Here is a 13,618-nt window from a genome sequence, read left to right as displayed (position 1 = left end):
TCAGCAGAAATTCAATATCTCACAGTTTAGGAGACTAGAAGTTCACGTTCAGGGTGTTGGCCTTAAGAGACAGGTTTTCTTTCTTTGTCTCCTGTGGGGAAAGGTTCTTGTCTTCTTTCCGCATCTGTAGGCCCAGCAAGGTTTGGCGATCTCCGTGCATTTGAGCATCAGTCGCGTCTGGATCTAGGGGTTTCACAGTGCAGGGACTCAGATCCAAAGGATGTGCTCTATTCCTGGCTCTTCTTTCTTGGTGGGAGTAGATCCCTTTGAACTCTGCTTGCTTGTTTAAGTTCTCTTTTTTTGTCTAATCTCTTTTATATTTCAAAAGAAAATGAATCAGATACAACCTAATCTTATAGATTGCATTCAAATTCATTATCATCATAGAAATGAGGATTTGCAACACATAGGACAATTACATCAGATCACAGCTGATTATATTAAATCATGTCACTGGGGAATGATTACATCATTACATAACTGCCAAATCACTAAGAATCATGTCCCAGCCAAGTTGATACCTAGTTTGGGGTGACACAATTCATTTCATGACAAGGAGCCCCACCAAGCTGTTTTTTCCAAAGTGATTGTACCATTTTACATTTCCACCAGCAATGGATGAGGCTTCCAGTTTCTCGAAATTTCTGTCAATACTTGTTATTTTCTGTTTTTCTGAAACTAGCTATCCTAGTGTGTTAGGTATAACTGTTTCTGATGAAATCTTGTGACTTTTCTTTATTTTTTTAAGAAGTTCATATAAGATATTTTTCTCTAGTGGATTCTCTCAAATAAGGAAATTGATTAGTATCATTTGGTGAACAAAGATATGGCTTCTTTTCCAGTTTTTCTTAAAGTATAAATTTATAAATCCTTGGCTTAGCTCATAAATATTTTGGAAATATGTTTTTGAAAAAAATTTAAATGTTGAGTGCATGATCTCATAATATTGGAGACATATTTTAATATTGGTTCCTGATATCGGAAATCTGTTTTCAGTTGGCGAGTTATGAGAGCCAGATTGCCAAGCTGCGATCTGAGGTTGAAAAAGGAGAAGCACTACGACAAAGTCTGGAATATGACTTGGCTGTTGCTAGAAAAGAGGCTGGTCTTGGAAGACGGGCTGCTGAAGAAAAATTAGCCGAGGCACAGAGGATTCAAGAAAAACTCCGTGGTAAGATTGTTTCTATTTGTTCTTAGGTTTAGGATTATCACCTGTTTTAGAGATCTGGTGTTACTGTAATAGAAATAACACAAATGGATGATTTTAGCCAACAGAAATTTCTCTCTCACAGTTAAGGAGATGACTAGTGTACATTCAGGACAGCAGCTCTGAGGAAAGGCTTTGTCTGTCTGTCAGCTCACAGGTTAGGAGGAAGGTCCTTGTCTCCTCTCGGCATCTGTGGTCCCAGTGCCCCTCCGAGATCACCCTGTGTGTTGGTGTCAGTCTTCCCCTGGGTCTAGGAGGTTCTCAATGACGCAACCCTGGGATCAAAGGACATGCTTTGCTCATGGCTTTTCTTTCTTGGTGGTACTGAGGTTCCACTTTTTCTGCTTGCTTCTCTTGCCTTTTATCTCTGTAAGGTAGAAGGTAATCCAGGAAAGCTGTGACCTGAATAATGGTATTGCATCCCACCATAGCCCTACTGTAACTGATTGATTGACTAATCACATCCAATCACATAATGGGGGGTGATACAGCAAGAAGAATGGAGAAAAGATTGAAGTTGTCAAACACTTCATTTGTCTTGGATCAACCGTCAACACTCATGGAAGCAGCGGTCAAGAAATCAGATGACTATTGCATTAGGCAACTCTGCTGCACAAGACCTCTTTAAAGTGTTTAAGAGCAAAGTTGTCAGTTTGAGGACTAAGGTGTGCCTGACCCAAGTTGTGTTATTTTCAGTAACCTCATGTGCATGTGAAAGTTGGACAGTGAATAAAGAAGATCATAGAATTGATGCATTTGAGTTGTGGTGTTGGAGGAGAATATTAAATGTGCCATGGACTGCCAGAAAATAAACAGCTCTGTGTTGGAAGAAGTATAGCTAGAGTGCTCCTTAGAAGCCAGCGTGGCCAGACTTCATTTATCAGACTTCAGACATATTGTCAGGAGGGACCAGTTCCTAGAGAAGGGCATCATGCTTTGTAAAGCGGAGGGTCAGTGAAAAAGAGGAAGACCCCCAACGAGATGGATTGGTATAATGGCAGCAGCAACGGGCTCAAGCGTAGCAACAATTGTAAGGTTGGCGCAGGACTGGGCAAGATTGCATGGGGTTGCTATGAGCCTTTACTGACTCGATGGCACTAGACAACAGCAACAGAGTTACATGAGTGTATGTCCTTGTAAATCTTGTGATCCCTGTCATTGTCTTAGAATGGGGCCCTTAGTATTTATATGTATTTCACTGTACGTAAATTTTACCTGAGAAAGCAGTAAAACTATTGAATTCTAGTTAATGACTTGTTTGTTGTTGTTAAGTGCCTTTGAGCCAGTTCTGAATCATAGGGATAGCGTTTCTTATAAGTAGCTGGTGAGTTTTGCATGCTGAATTATTTAGGAATAAAACATATCAAAATATAGTGAAATATAGCAGCTTGCTTTGAAATGTGTCTAAATGCTTGCTGGACTGATGGATGGATACATGCATGAATAGATGAATTTTGTGTGATAAAGAAAATGTGCTGTTCTTGTTAACTTGGTTCCAACCTTAGTGAACCTGTATAGGGTTTCCAAGGAGCGGCTCATCGTGAGTTTGAACTGCCATCCTTGTGGTTCAAACCACCCTTGCAGTTTAGTGTTTATCCTATACCGCCACACCAGGGCTCCATGTTTTTTTTCTTAAATGTTTTATTGTGAATTATGTGATAGTTTACATGGGAGAACATTAGTTTTACATTCATTCTATCATATATCGTCTCATTGCCATGGTTACAATCCCCTCCATGCAATCCTTCCCCGGTCCCCCCCAGGTCTTCAGCACACAGTCGCTCTCCCTCTCTGGATCTAAAGTCTCCAGCTGCTCCATTGCTCCACGTCATCATCTCTGGCTCCATTTCAGGCATCACTGCTTCTCTGGGTAGGGTCCCACTCTCTGCTCTTCTCCCTTGATGGTCCTAGGGACCTCCGCTCCTAGACTGAAAAGTTAATCACTCCCCTCCTTGCTATAAAATGTCTACCTTTACATTTCCAACCCTCACAATCAGTCCTAATAACATTTATTCACTATTGTATCACAAGATACCCGTCTGTATTTCATTGCATCAGCTCTGCCTAGTCAGATTGAATACTACTCACTGGAGATTCTACCTTCCTCCAGGCCCTCTGGATCTAGGTTCCCTCTTGAAAGCTTGTAAGCCAGTCACTTCTTGCCTTTGTAGCCCCCCGGTCTCCATTTTGGGTATCCAATGTCCAAGTTACCCATCCCTGTCTACTCAGGGCTCCATGCTTTGAACACACACACACACACACACACACACACACACACACACACACATATATATAAATTGGGGAGTTGGAGTTAAAAACAGACTAACGGAGTTAAAGAATGTTAAAAAATATATAGTCTCATAATGATTGACAGAATAGAGGGAAAACGAGGGAAATTTTGGGAAGCTAGGAAGCACATAGATATTTGGGTAACTATGTACACACTTGAGATCTTAGAACCCTAAGCCAGTTAGTTAGCAAATGGCTTCTGAGCTGTAGATATCAAGTTATTCTGGAATTAGGAATGAGAGTAGCAGAGAGGGTAAAATAAGGGAGGAATGAAGGAAAGCTGTTGATGGTTAGGTCCTTAGGTCCTCTTATCAAGAGCACGCTGCTGTGGAACTACGTCCATTTCCTAGTGGGCATCGGGAGGCTGAAACTCTGGAGATGGTAAAACAGAGGGTCACCAGACAGATTAGGACAAGGGGACCTCTATCATGGAGAAAACAGGAAGGTAGCATACTGAATGTTGAATATTGGGACCGTTCCTACCAGCTCACATTTTCAATGTGCTTCCTCCAAAAGCTAGCACCCAGATTCCTATATTCCATGTGGGATCTTGAAAAGAGTTTTCAGGAATATATCATGTCACGGAATAGCAAGCTCACCTTTGTATGAAATGGAAGAATTGATTGAGATATTATGAATCGATTGGTTCAGTGATAGTGAGGTTTTCAAAAGTTTTCTGGTGTGGAAAGGTTTAATTTTTGTCCTAGAAGCACACTGTAAATGGTGAAATCAACTCCAATGCCTATGTTTTTGGAATCCTAGTGATTTTAACTCATGGTTGTAAATGTACCGTTATCCTTTTCTGTTTTTAATAGCTCAGAATTCAGAACTTCAAGGAAAGGCAAATGAAATGGAGAAAGTATTTCAGACTTCGCAGCAGAAATGGCAAGAAGAATGTAGAAGATTTGAACAAGATTTGGAAGAAAGAGACAATATAATTCAGAATTGCAATAGAGATTGTGATTTACTTATGAAAGATAAAAGCAGACTGGAGAAAATGCTACAGGTAAAGTAGTCTTCACAGAGGCTTTTTGCTCTGTGTCATTCATAGAGATGGGGTAGATAGTGTTTGAAGTTGTCCTGGGAAAGAAAACGAGCTACTAGAAAGCAAGAAAATCTGCTCTTTGTTCTTTCTCTCTTACTTTATTTTTAACTCTCCCTCTTCTTCCTTCTATCCTTTTTATTTCTTCGTCCCTTCCTTCTTTTTTCCTTTGGGGTATTTTTAATAGACTCTTTTGTTACATGCTATTGCAATATGCTATTGAATATTGTTTCTTTTGTGAAAAAAATAGTTTGAGATTAAAAAAGAAAAAAAAAATTTACATGGACATGTTTTAAGATTAAAATATTTAGCCTTTTTGGTCCAGCAATATGAAAATTTAGAATTATATACATATGGATCTTAGAATTTGGTATGAATATTTGAGGAGGCTTAAAAAATTGGTGGAAAAATGAAATTAAAGGATAATGGAATTTGACTTCTGGGGCAAGTTGTCTGAGTAGGCAAGAAGGCAGTTGTGCTGAGCAGACCCTCCACAACAAGAACATGGGCTACCAAGTGAAATATACGGAAGGTAATCTTGGAAGCCTGAATTTCAGAGAATAGGACAGATAGCTGGATTGAGTGATGACTGGAAGAGGAAGCTGACCAGGAGTAGCCAAAGAGAAGAAAAATAGGTGGGCTGTAGGCTGGCCCAGAGGGCAGGAACACCTTGAGTTTTGTGGGCTGCTGTCACCATGGGTTGCAAAAAGAACCAACAGATCTGTGTTGGAAGAAGTACAGCCAGAGTGCTCCTTGGAGGCCAAGATGGCCAAACTTCGTCTCTCATACTTTGGACATATTGTCAGGAGAGACCAGTCGCTGGAGAAGGATATCATGTTTGGTAGGGTGGAGGGTCTGAGAAAAAGAGAAAGACCTCCAGCAAGATGGATTGGCAGCATCAGTAGGCTCAAGCATGGCAACAATAGTGAGGTTGGCCCAGGATCGGGCAGTGTTTCGTTCTGCCGTACATAAGGTTGCTATGAGTTGATGCCAATTCGATGGCACTTAACAACAACAGTCGATATAGTGGAGTCCTGGTGTGGCGCTGTGGGCTAATGCGTGGAACTGCAAGGTCGGCTTGAACCACAGTGTCGACAATTCAAGCTCACTAGCCACTCCTTGGAAACCCTATACAGGGCTACTATGAGTTGGATCCAACTCAAACACACTTAACAACAACAATTACTATAGCTGCCTATAGGCACAGGGTACAACTGGTGCTTGACAGCAGGTTGGGTGTGGTTTTCTCTTACTCACTAACCCAGCAACCCTATGCAGGGTCCTGCACAGCCTCTGCTCTGCCTGAGGTTGGATGCAGGCATCCCACCCCAGTGTCTAGAGGTACATGAGCCCACCCTACACAAACAGCCAACAAAGAACTGCGTCCACACTTGTAATCTCTCTTACACATCAACATGGTGGGATTGTTTGTTGTGGAGTTGGTCCTGACTCATTCATAATGACCCTGCGTAGGGTTTCCAAGGCTATAAATCTTTATAATGGGAACATTAAAAAGGCCTCATAATCTTGTGTGCAGTGACTGTTAGATTCAAACTGCTGACCTTGCAGTTGGCAGCCTCATTGGTAACCAGCTATGCTACCAGAGCTCCTTCATCAACACACAATCATCAATTAAATATAAATACAATGACACTACAATGTCTTGGAGAAAATAACAATTTCAGTTTAACTGAGGAGACAAGACAGAGTGTCTCCAACAAGTGACCAAAATACGGAGTCAGAAAATATAATACCAGAAATGGTATTGAAACCACTTGATAATGAATTATAAGAATGATATTTAGATTCCATTAACAGATTGAGAGAATGATCAGGAAAATTGCAGGTGAAATTAAGGATAACACAGGCAACACTTTAGAAGAATCGGAAAAATAATTAATAAAATAAATGAAAAATTAGAAATAACGCAAAACACCAATTAGAAAGCCAGACGATTAATAGTAAGATTTCAGAAATTGGTAGGAAATTGGAAGGGCAAACAAGTTGCATTGAATTAATGGAAGGCCAAATTATTGGGCTTGAAATCTAGCCTCAGTATTCATCTACTAAAGGAATAATCAGGAAAACAATTTTTAAAAGTCTGAAGAAAGCCTAAGATTTATGTGGAACACTATCAAGAGATTAATTTATATGTGATTGGAATTCCAGAATAGGAAATAACAACAGCAACAAAAAAGTAGAGAAAATTATCCAGTTGTTACTGGAACTTCCTTAACATCATGAAAGACGAGAAGAGACACATACAAGAAGTTGAAAAAGCTGAAAGCAGAATAGGCCCCAAAAGAAATCAAGAAGACATAGTAGAATCAAACTCTCAAAACGAAAGACAAGGAAAGAATCCTGAGAGCAGCCTATGAAAAACATAAAGCTACCGACAAAGGAAAACTGATAAGACACGCTGAATTCTCATCAGAAACCATGCAGGCAAGAACACAATGAGATGACATATGTAGAACTCTGAGAGAGAGAAAAAATTGCCAACCAAAAATCATAGACCCAGCAAAATTATTCACTAATTAGGTTGGCAAAATTAGGACATTTCCAGATAAACAAAAATGAAAAGCTTATGTAAAAACCAGACCAATCTTATTAAAGAAAAATACTAAAGGGAATATGTTAGAGAATCAACAAAAGCAGACAATAAACCTGATATTAGCGTCCATGACAATATTACCCAGAACTAAACCCAGATACAGAAGTATTCAAAGTAAAACAAACCTATAAGATTAAAAAGTAGTGAATTCAGAGACAGTAGTTTACACAACAAAATACCCCAAACAGTAAAAAAGAGGGGATAATATAGTGATAGGACTTCCAGATGAAGAGAAAATCAAATAGAGTTAAAGAAAAAAACCACAAAACCTAACTGTAACACTAAAACTAGGCCAAGCCTTACTCCTAGCCCGAGCCCAGATCCTTCCCTTCACTACCCCTAGTGCTAACCATAACCCTAAATGAAGTCTTAGGGCAAGCCTAGACCTTGTCAATGTGCTAAACTTGATACCTTACTACTACTACCATCAATGAACCGACTCGACGGCACTTAACAACAACAGCTACCCTCAGTAAATTATGCAAAAAGAGAGGGTAGAATTTTTCTATAAACTTTTTAAAGCCACCTCAATGTAGAAAATATACTTTGTATATTTAGAAAATATAGAGAATACTTTGTATATCTAAGGAGCTCTGGTAGTGTAGTGGTTACTAGTTGGGCTGCTAACTTCAAGGTCAGCAGTTTGAAACTACCAGCTGTTCCGCGGGAGAAAGATGAGGCTTTCTGGTCCTGTGAAGATTTACAGCCTCGGAAAACCTTGTGCAGGGTCGCTATGAGTCTGAAATGACTCCACAGCACACCACCACCACTACCTATATTTGATGCAAATTTTATTATCTACATAGAGTACATTCTATGTAGTTATGTGATGTGTTAAATATTTAATGAATATTTACTAAAATTATTCTGAAGTATTTATTTCTCCATTGTTTTTCTTTGTTGCTCTCTAATGTAAAACAATATGGTATAAGGTTTCTGTTACCAGCCCCTTAGAAGAAAGATTTTTCATTGTTATGTTTGCCATTTTTTAAAAGTATGAGTTTAAATTTTTTAAAAAGCACAGCATATATATTTCAATAGGTAAAGCTTAAGTGGAGGCTAGTATTACAGATCCCTGGGTGGGGAGGCCCTACATAACCTACACCTTGTAGAATGTCAGGGAGGCCTCATATAACCTCCACTATATAGAATGTCATGGGAGGGCCTATATAACCTTTACCATATAGAATGTCAGGGAGGTCCCATATAACTTTCACCATATAGAATGTCAGAGAGATCTCATATAACCTCTACCTTATAGAATGTCAGAGAGACCCCACATAACCTCCACCATATAGAATGTCAAGGAGATCCCATATAACCTTCATCATATAGAATGTCTTGGTGCTAAGAGGAAGCCGTGTGATGGGTATTAAGAATATGCCTTATAGTCAATCAGCCTTCACCCGAAGACAGAAAGTTCTTGATTATGACCTTGATTAACTACTCAGACGAGTCCGGCTTTGATGCTAGGCTGTTGGCATTTTCTCTTCTCTGACTTGCACAGAGATCTTTTGGGAGCTGGGATTGAGCTGTTGTTAGTTGCCATCAGGTTGATCCCTACTCATGGTGACCCCATGTGTGCAGCACAGAACTGCTCCAGACCACTTTCAAGGCTGTGACCTTTCAGATGACCAGGCCTGTTTTCTGAGGTGCCTTTGAATGGGTTCAAACTGCCAACTCTTCAGTTTCTAGTCATGCACTTAATGGCTTGAGCTACCCAGAGACTCCTGTGGTTGATAGGAGTCAGTGGTTAGCTCTTGGGAGAAAAACACTCCAAGTTGCTCCTGATGACCTTTCCATTAGTGAAAGTTGGGAGGGGAGGTCTCTTGTTATACAGACCTGGCAGGCTTTTTCTCCTGGGGTTAGCAGGGGCTTCATTTTATACCACAGAAAACTAAGCTCCTAAGGAGCTCTGGTAGTGTAGTGGTTACAAATCATGCTGTGAACTGCAAGGTCAGCAGTTGGAAACTACCAGCTGTTCCGCAGGAGAAAGATGAAGCTTTTTGCTCCGGTAAAGGTTTACAGCCCCGGAAACCCTGTACAGGGTCACTATGAGTCGGAACCGACTCCACGGCACATAACAACAACAACAACAAGGACAAGGAACCCTGAATGTTATATTTTTAAGATCATGAGTCAAATTAGATCTTCTAAATATAGTATGACTAAGAAATGGATGTTTTGCAGATATTGTTAACCTGCAGGACTAGAAAATAGTTACGTTCCAAACTTAAAAATAATACACCCCCATCATACAGGGTTGCTTTGAGTTGGAACCGACTCCATGGCATCTAACAACAACAGGTAAGAAAAGCCCCTTTATTTAATTAAACTGGGGATGAAAGAAGCAAGTAAACTTTTGTGGATCTAATAGTAAAGCAAGATTTCATTCCTACAAAGGAGGCATTGGCCACACATCAGCAGGAGAAGAATGAGATGGAGTCTCATGTCCGGGAGGCAGCGCTGGAGGAGTTTAGATTACAAGCAGAACAATGGGAAGCAGAAAGAAGAGAGTTACAATTGATAGTACAGGTATTTGAAAATAATAATTCTGTTTCTTGGATATGTCTTTTTATTGCCTATGATATTCAAGGTGACCTTCACAGGAGAATTGGCTCGCCTCCTCCAGGGACAAACAAGCCCTAGTCTCTGGTGTCTGGCAGCCATGTTTCATCTGCAGTCCGCTGACAAGCTGGGCTCCTGGCCCAACAGATTCCAGTAGTGTTGGAGTTGAGGGGCTTCCCCTGCTTACGCTTGTAGTTTTTTAAAAAAACTTTTTATTGTGAGGTTAATGGAGGTCAACAGACAAGATCATGAGCTTTACTATCAACCAATCATACGCTTTGTTTCATCTAAATAATTACAATCCCCTCCCTGCAGGAAGTTATCCTGTTTCCTCCCTTTGACGTCCCTTTTACATCTTCTTTTTCACAAATCAACTAGGCAAAAAATATTTGATGTACACATACAAAACAAAAAGTATATACTCATTTAAATGTTCAGAGGGTACATTTTGCAAGCCACCCACCTGCCTGCAGGCATATAACCTTTCTCTGTCCATGGGCCTAGAACCTGCAGCTGCTCTGTCTCTCCATGCCCCGTTGCCTCTGCCACTGTCTTTGCTGTGGCCACTTTTCTGGGTAGGGACCTCACGCTGCACTCATGCTCCTCCTTCTGATGGTTCTGGGGTCCTCTGTTCCTGAAATGAAAGATTAACGACTCTCTCTTTTTAGTTACACATCTTCTCCAATTATAGTTGTGACAATCTCAGTTACTCCTTCTAACAATTACTCACAATTGAACCATAAAATCCTATCACCATCACCCCCCACCCACTTTCACCAGATCCATCTGGAAAATCAAAAACTATTCAATTGTTGTTGTTGTTGTCAGGTGCCATCGAGTCGGAACCGACTCATTGTGACCCCATGCACAGCAGAACGAACGAAACAATGTCCAATCCTGGACCAACCTCACTACCGCTGCCACACTTGGCGCTATCAGTGATGCTACCTGGCCGATCTATCTTGTTGGGGGTCTTCCTCTTTTTCTCTGATCCTCCATCTTACCCAGCATGACATCCTTCTCTAGCAACTGTTCCCTCCTGACAATATGTTCAAAGTATGAGAGACGAAGTTTAGCCATCCTGGCCTCCAAGGAGCACTCTGGCTGCACTTCTTCCAAAACTATTCAGTATAAGGATTATAAATTACTATCCTCATTCTGTAACTAAGCACACTCATGAAAGTTTGTAAGCCAGCCACTTCATGCCTTTATAGCCCCTGTGTTTGATAGCCAATGTCTAAATTGCCCATTCTGATCAACCCTACACTGTGATTTTGAGGAAGCTCTGTATACATTTGGTATTCTATGTTTCCAGTTTAAATGTGAGACTAATAAGGCATGGTGTGGCACTGTGAGTTAATGTGCTGGTCTGCAAGGTTGGTTTGAACCACAAGTTTGGCGGTTTCAAGCTCACCAACAGCTCCTTGGAAACCATATACAGGGTCACTATGAGTCAGAAGTGAATCATTGGCACTTAACAGTGTGATTTTTAATATTAAAGGATATTTACGACTCATGCATCACAGCAAATTTTGAACTTTTTTTTAAAGGGATCTGTAAATTCTTAATCATCCTCTGATATCCTTCTCCGGGGACTGGTCGCACCTGATAATATGTCTGAAGTATGAGAAAGGAAGTCTGGAGATCCAGGCTTCTAAGGAGCATTTTGGCTGTGTTTCTTCCAACACAGATTGGTTTGTTCTTTTGGTGTTCCATGGTATTTTTTAATATTCTCCTCCAATACCATAACTCAAATGCATCAATTTTATATGGTCTTCTTTATTCATTGTCCAACTTTCACATGCATATGAGGCTATTGAAAATACCATGCTTAGGTCAGGCACACCTTAGTCCTCAAACTGGTATCTTTTCTCTTGAACACTTCAAAGAAGTCTCATGCAGCAGATTTGCCTAATGCAATATGTCATCTGATTTCTTGACTGCTGCTTCCATGACTGTGGATGGCTGATCCGAGAAGAATGAAATCTTTGACCACTTCAATCTTTTCTCCATTTATCTTGATGTTATTTATAGCTCCAGTGATGAGAAGTTTTGATTTCTTATGTAGAACCTTTTTTTTAAAAACATAAAACGACAAATTCAAAGTCTTTTGTAGATGTCAAGGAAAGATGTGTATTTTCTCAAAAATGAAAAGAAAGACATCTGAAATCATTATTTCTAGTGACTTTATGTTAGAAGCTCAATTTTGCAAGACAGAAGCTGGCCCCAAATGTAGAGACTAGGGCAGGTGCATTACTCCCTTAATAGTGCCCGGTGGAATTGCTGAATTTGTACGTCTGTGTCCTGGTGCGGTGCTGTGGGTAAAAGCACTGGACTGAAGTCTTGGTTTGAACTGCAAACTTGGCAACTCATGCTCACCAGCTGCTCCTTGAAACCCTCTGCTGGGTCACTGTGAGTCGGAACTGGCTCGGCAGCACTGAACAGCACCAGTAACAAGTTTCATGGAAACGGTGCCAGCTCTCTACCAAGGGTGAGTTCCAAGAGCCAGGCACATCACCATTGTATCATCATAGCTCTTTGTCTTGTCTCTTTAGACCTCATGATAGTCTAAGCATCTGCTTGTAATTTGTGTAGTTCATTCATTCACGAACTGCCGGAGTCCCTGCTGTGTGCTATAAAACAAATTAAGGTGTGGTTCCTGTCCTAGAAGATCCTGCAACATAGTGGGGAAGCCAACATGGGAAGAGAGAAAGTATAAGAACATTTGTCAACAAAATGCTATGGGACCATGAAAAACACTATTAACTGCCTGGGAGACTTGGGGAAATCTTCACAAAGCAGAAGACATTTGAGCTTGTTGTTGATAATTTTTTAAACCCTTCCTGCCATAAGCTTGCAAACATAAGTCAATTAAAAACAACCCCTTAAACACTCTGAAATCTGCAATGCCCCAAGCCAGTCGCCTGGAACTTGTAAAATATGGTTCTGAGATGTGTATTTAATGATGTGATTTGAATCTGTTTCCTGGTCAGTCTTATAAACCCAAAATGAAATGCACGTGCTTACACCAGACTTTATGGTATTGAGCACTAAAAGAAGTGTGAAGTTCTGTGTGTCTTTAATCACCTGTGAAGAAGAATCCGGGAATATTCTGTAGTTACTAGCTCTCTAGCTTTACCCCTTTTGTAAAAAGATTAATTTTATTATGTTTTGTAACAAATGTTCAGAGCTCTGTCTATGAATTTCTTATCTTTTTTTAGAATAACAAAGGAAAACAGCGTTTCCTCCTTTTAAAACAAGCTTCATAGGAAAGTCTGTTTTTAAACAACCTGTGGGATAGAGTAAAATTCTGTCTTATTTCTACTGGCTATTGATGGGTTTAGGTTTCCCTCCTATAATTAGATGTATAGTTTTCACTTTGTGTAACCCTCTAAGGATTTTGATTAAAAAGTAAGTTTTTTTTTGTTTTTGTTTTTTTTTAAAACTGCTTTGTGAAACTCCATCTTTAACAAACAAAGCTGGTGTGACATTTCTCTCACTTAGGCTAGAGAATTCGAACCCAAACAGAAAAATCCTCATTTTACACCAAGTTTCCTTTCTTTCTCAAGAAGAGAAAGCTAAACAGAGGTTTACTCTGGAAAGTTTTACTAGAATTCAAACATTTCTTCAGTCTAAGAGAGTGTTTCTTTTTCTCTTTTTGAAACCTCTGTCTTCATGATAAATACACAAAATCCCTGGTGTTTCTTTAACGTGCGTTGAAAGTTCAAAACAAGTCAAAGCCATTTTAGAAGCACGTGTTTGATCTTGAAAAATGCTGTCATATTGGCTTTTTTTTTGGATATTAAAAATTATTTACCCCATCCAAAAAAAAAAAAGCTAAAGAGGATAGAGAGAAACACTGTAAACTGATGATATATGGAGGGGATAATAATCAATG

General features: G+C 39.9%; 1 protein-coding gene across 1 annotated transcript in view; it reads left to right on the top strand.

Moving 5' to 3' along the window:
* CCDC171 (coiled-coil domain containing 171) overlaps positions 1-13,618 on the top strand; it is a 399,920-nt gene that overhangs the window by 16,683 nt on the left and 369,619 nt on the right. Inside the window, exons 3-5 of the mRNA XM_006864480.1 lie at positions 997-1,171; positions 4,312-4,502; positions 9,556-9,687. Of these exons, the coding sequence (XP_006864542.1) occupies positions 997-1,171; positions 4,312-4,502; positions 9,556-9,687 (498 nt within the window). The remainder of the gene's footprint in view (positions 1-996; positions 1,172-4,311; positions 4,503-9,555; positions 9,688-13,618) is intronic.

This window comes from Chrysochloris asiatica, unplaced genomic scaffold, assembly GCF_000296735.1.
Source record: "Chrysochloris asiatica unplaced genomic scaffold, ChrAsi1.0 scaffold00065, whole genome shotgun sequence".
Taxonomy (NCBI): Eukaryota; Metazoa; Chordata; class Mammalia; order Afrosoricida; family Chrysochloridae; genus Chrysochloris; species Chrysochloris asiatica.
This window is presented reverse-complemented; position numbering and strand designations above follow the sequence as displayed.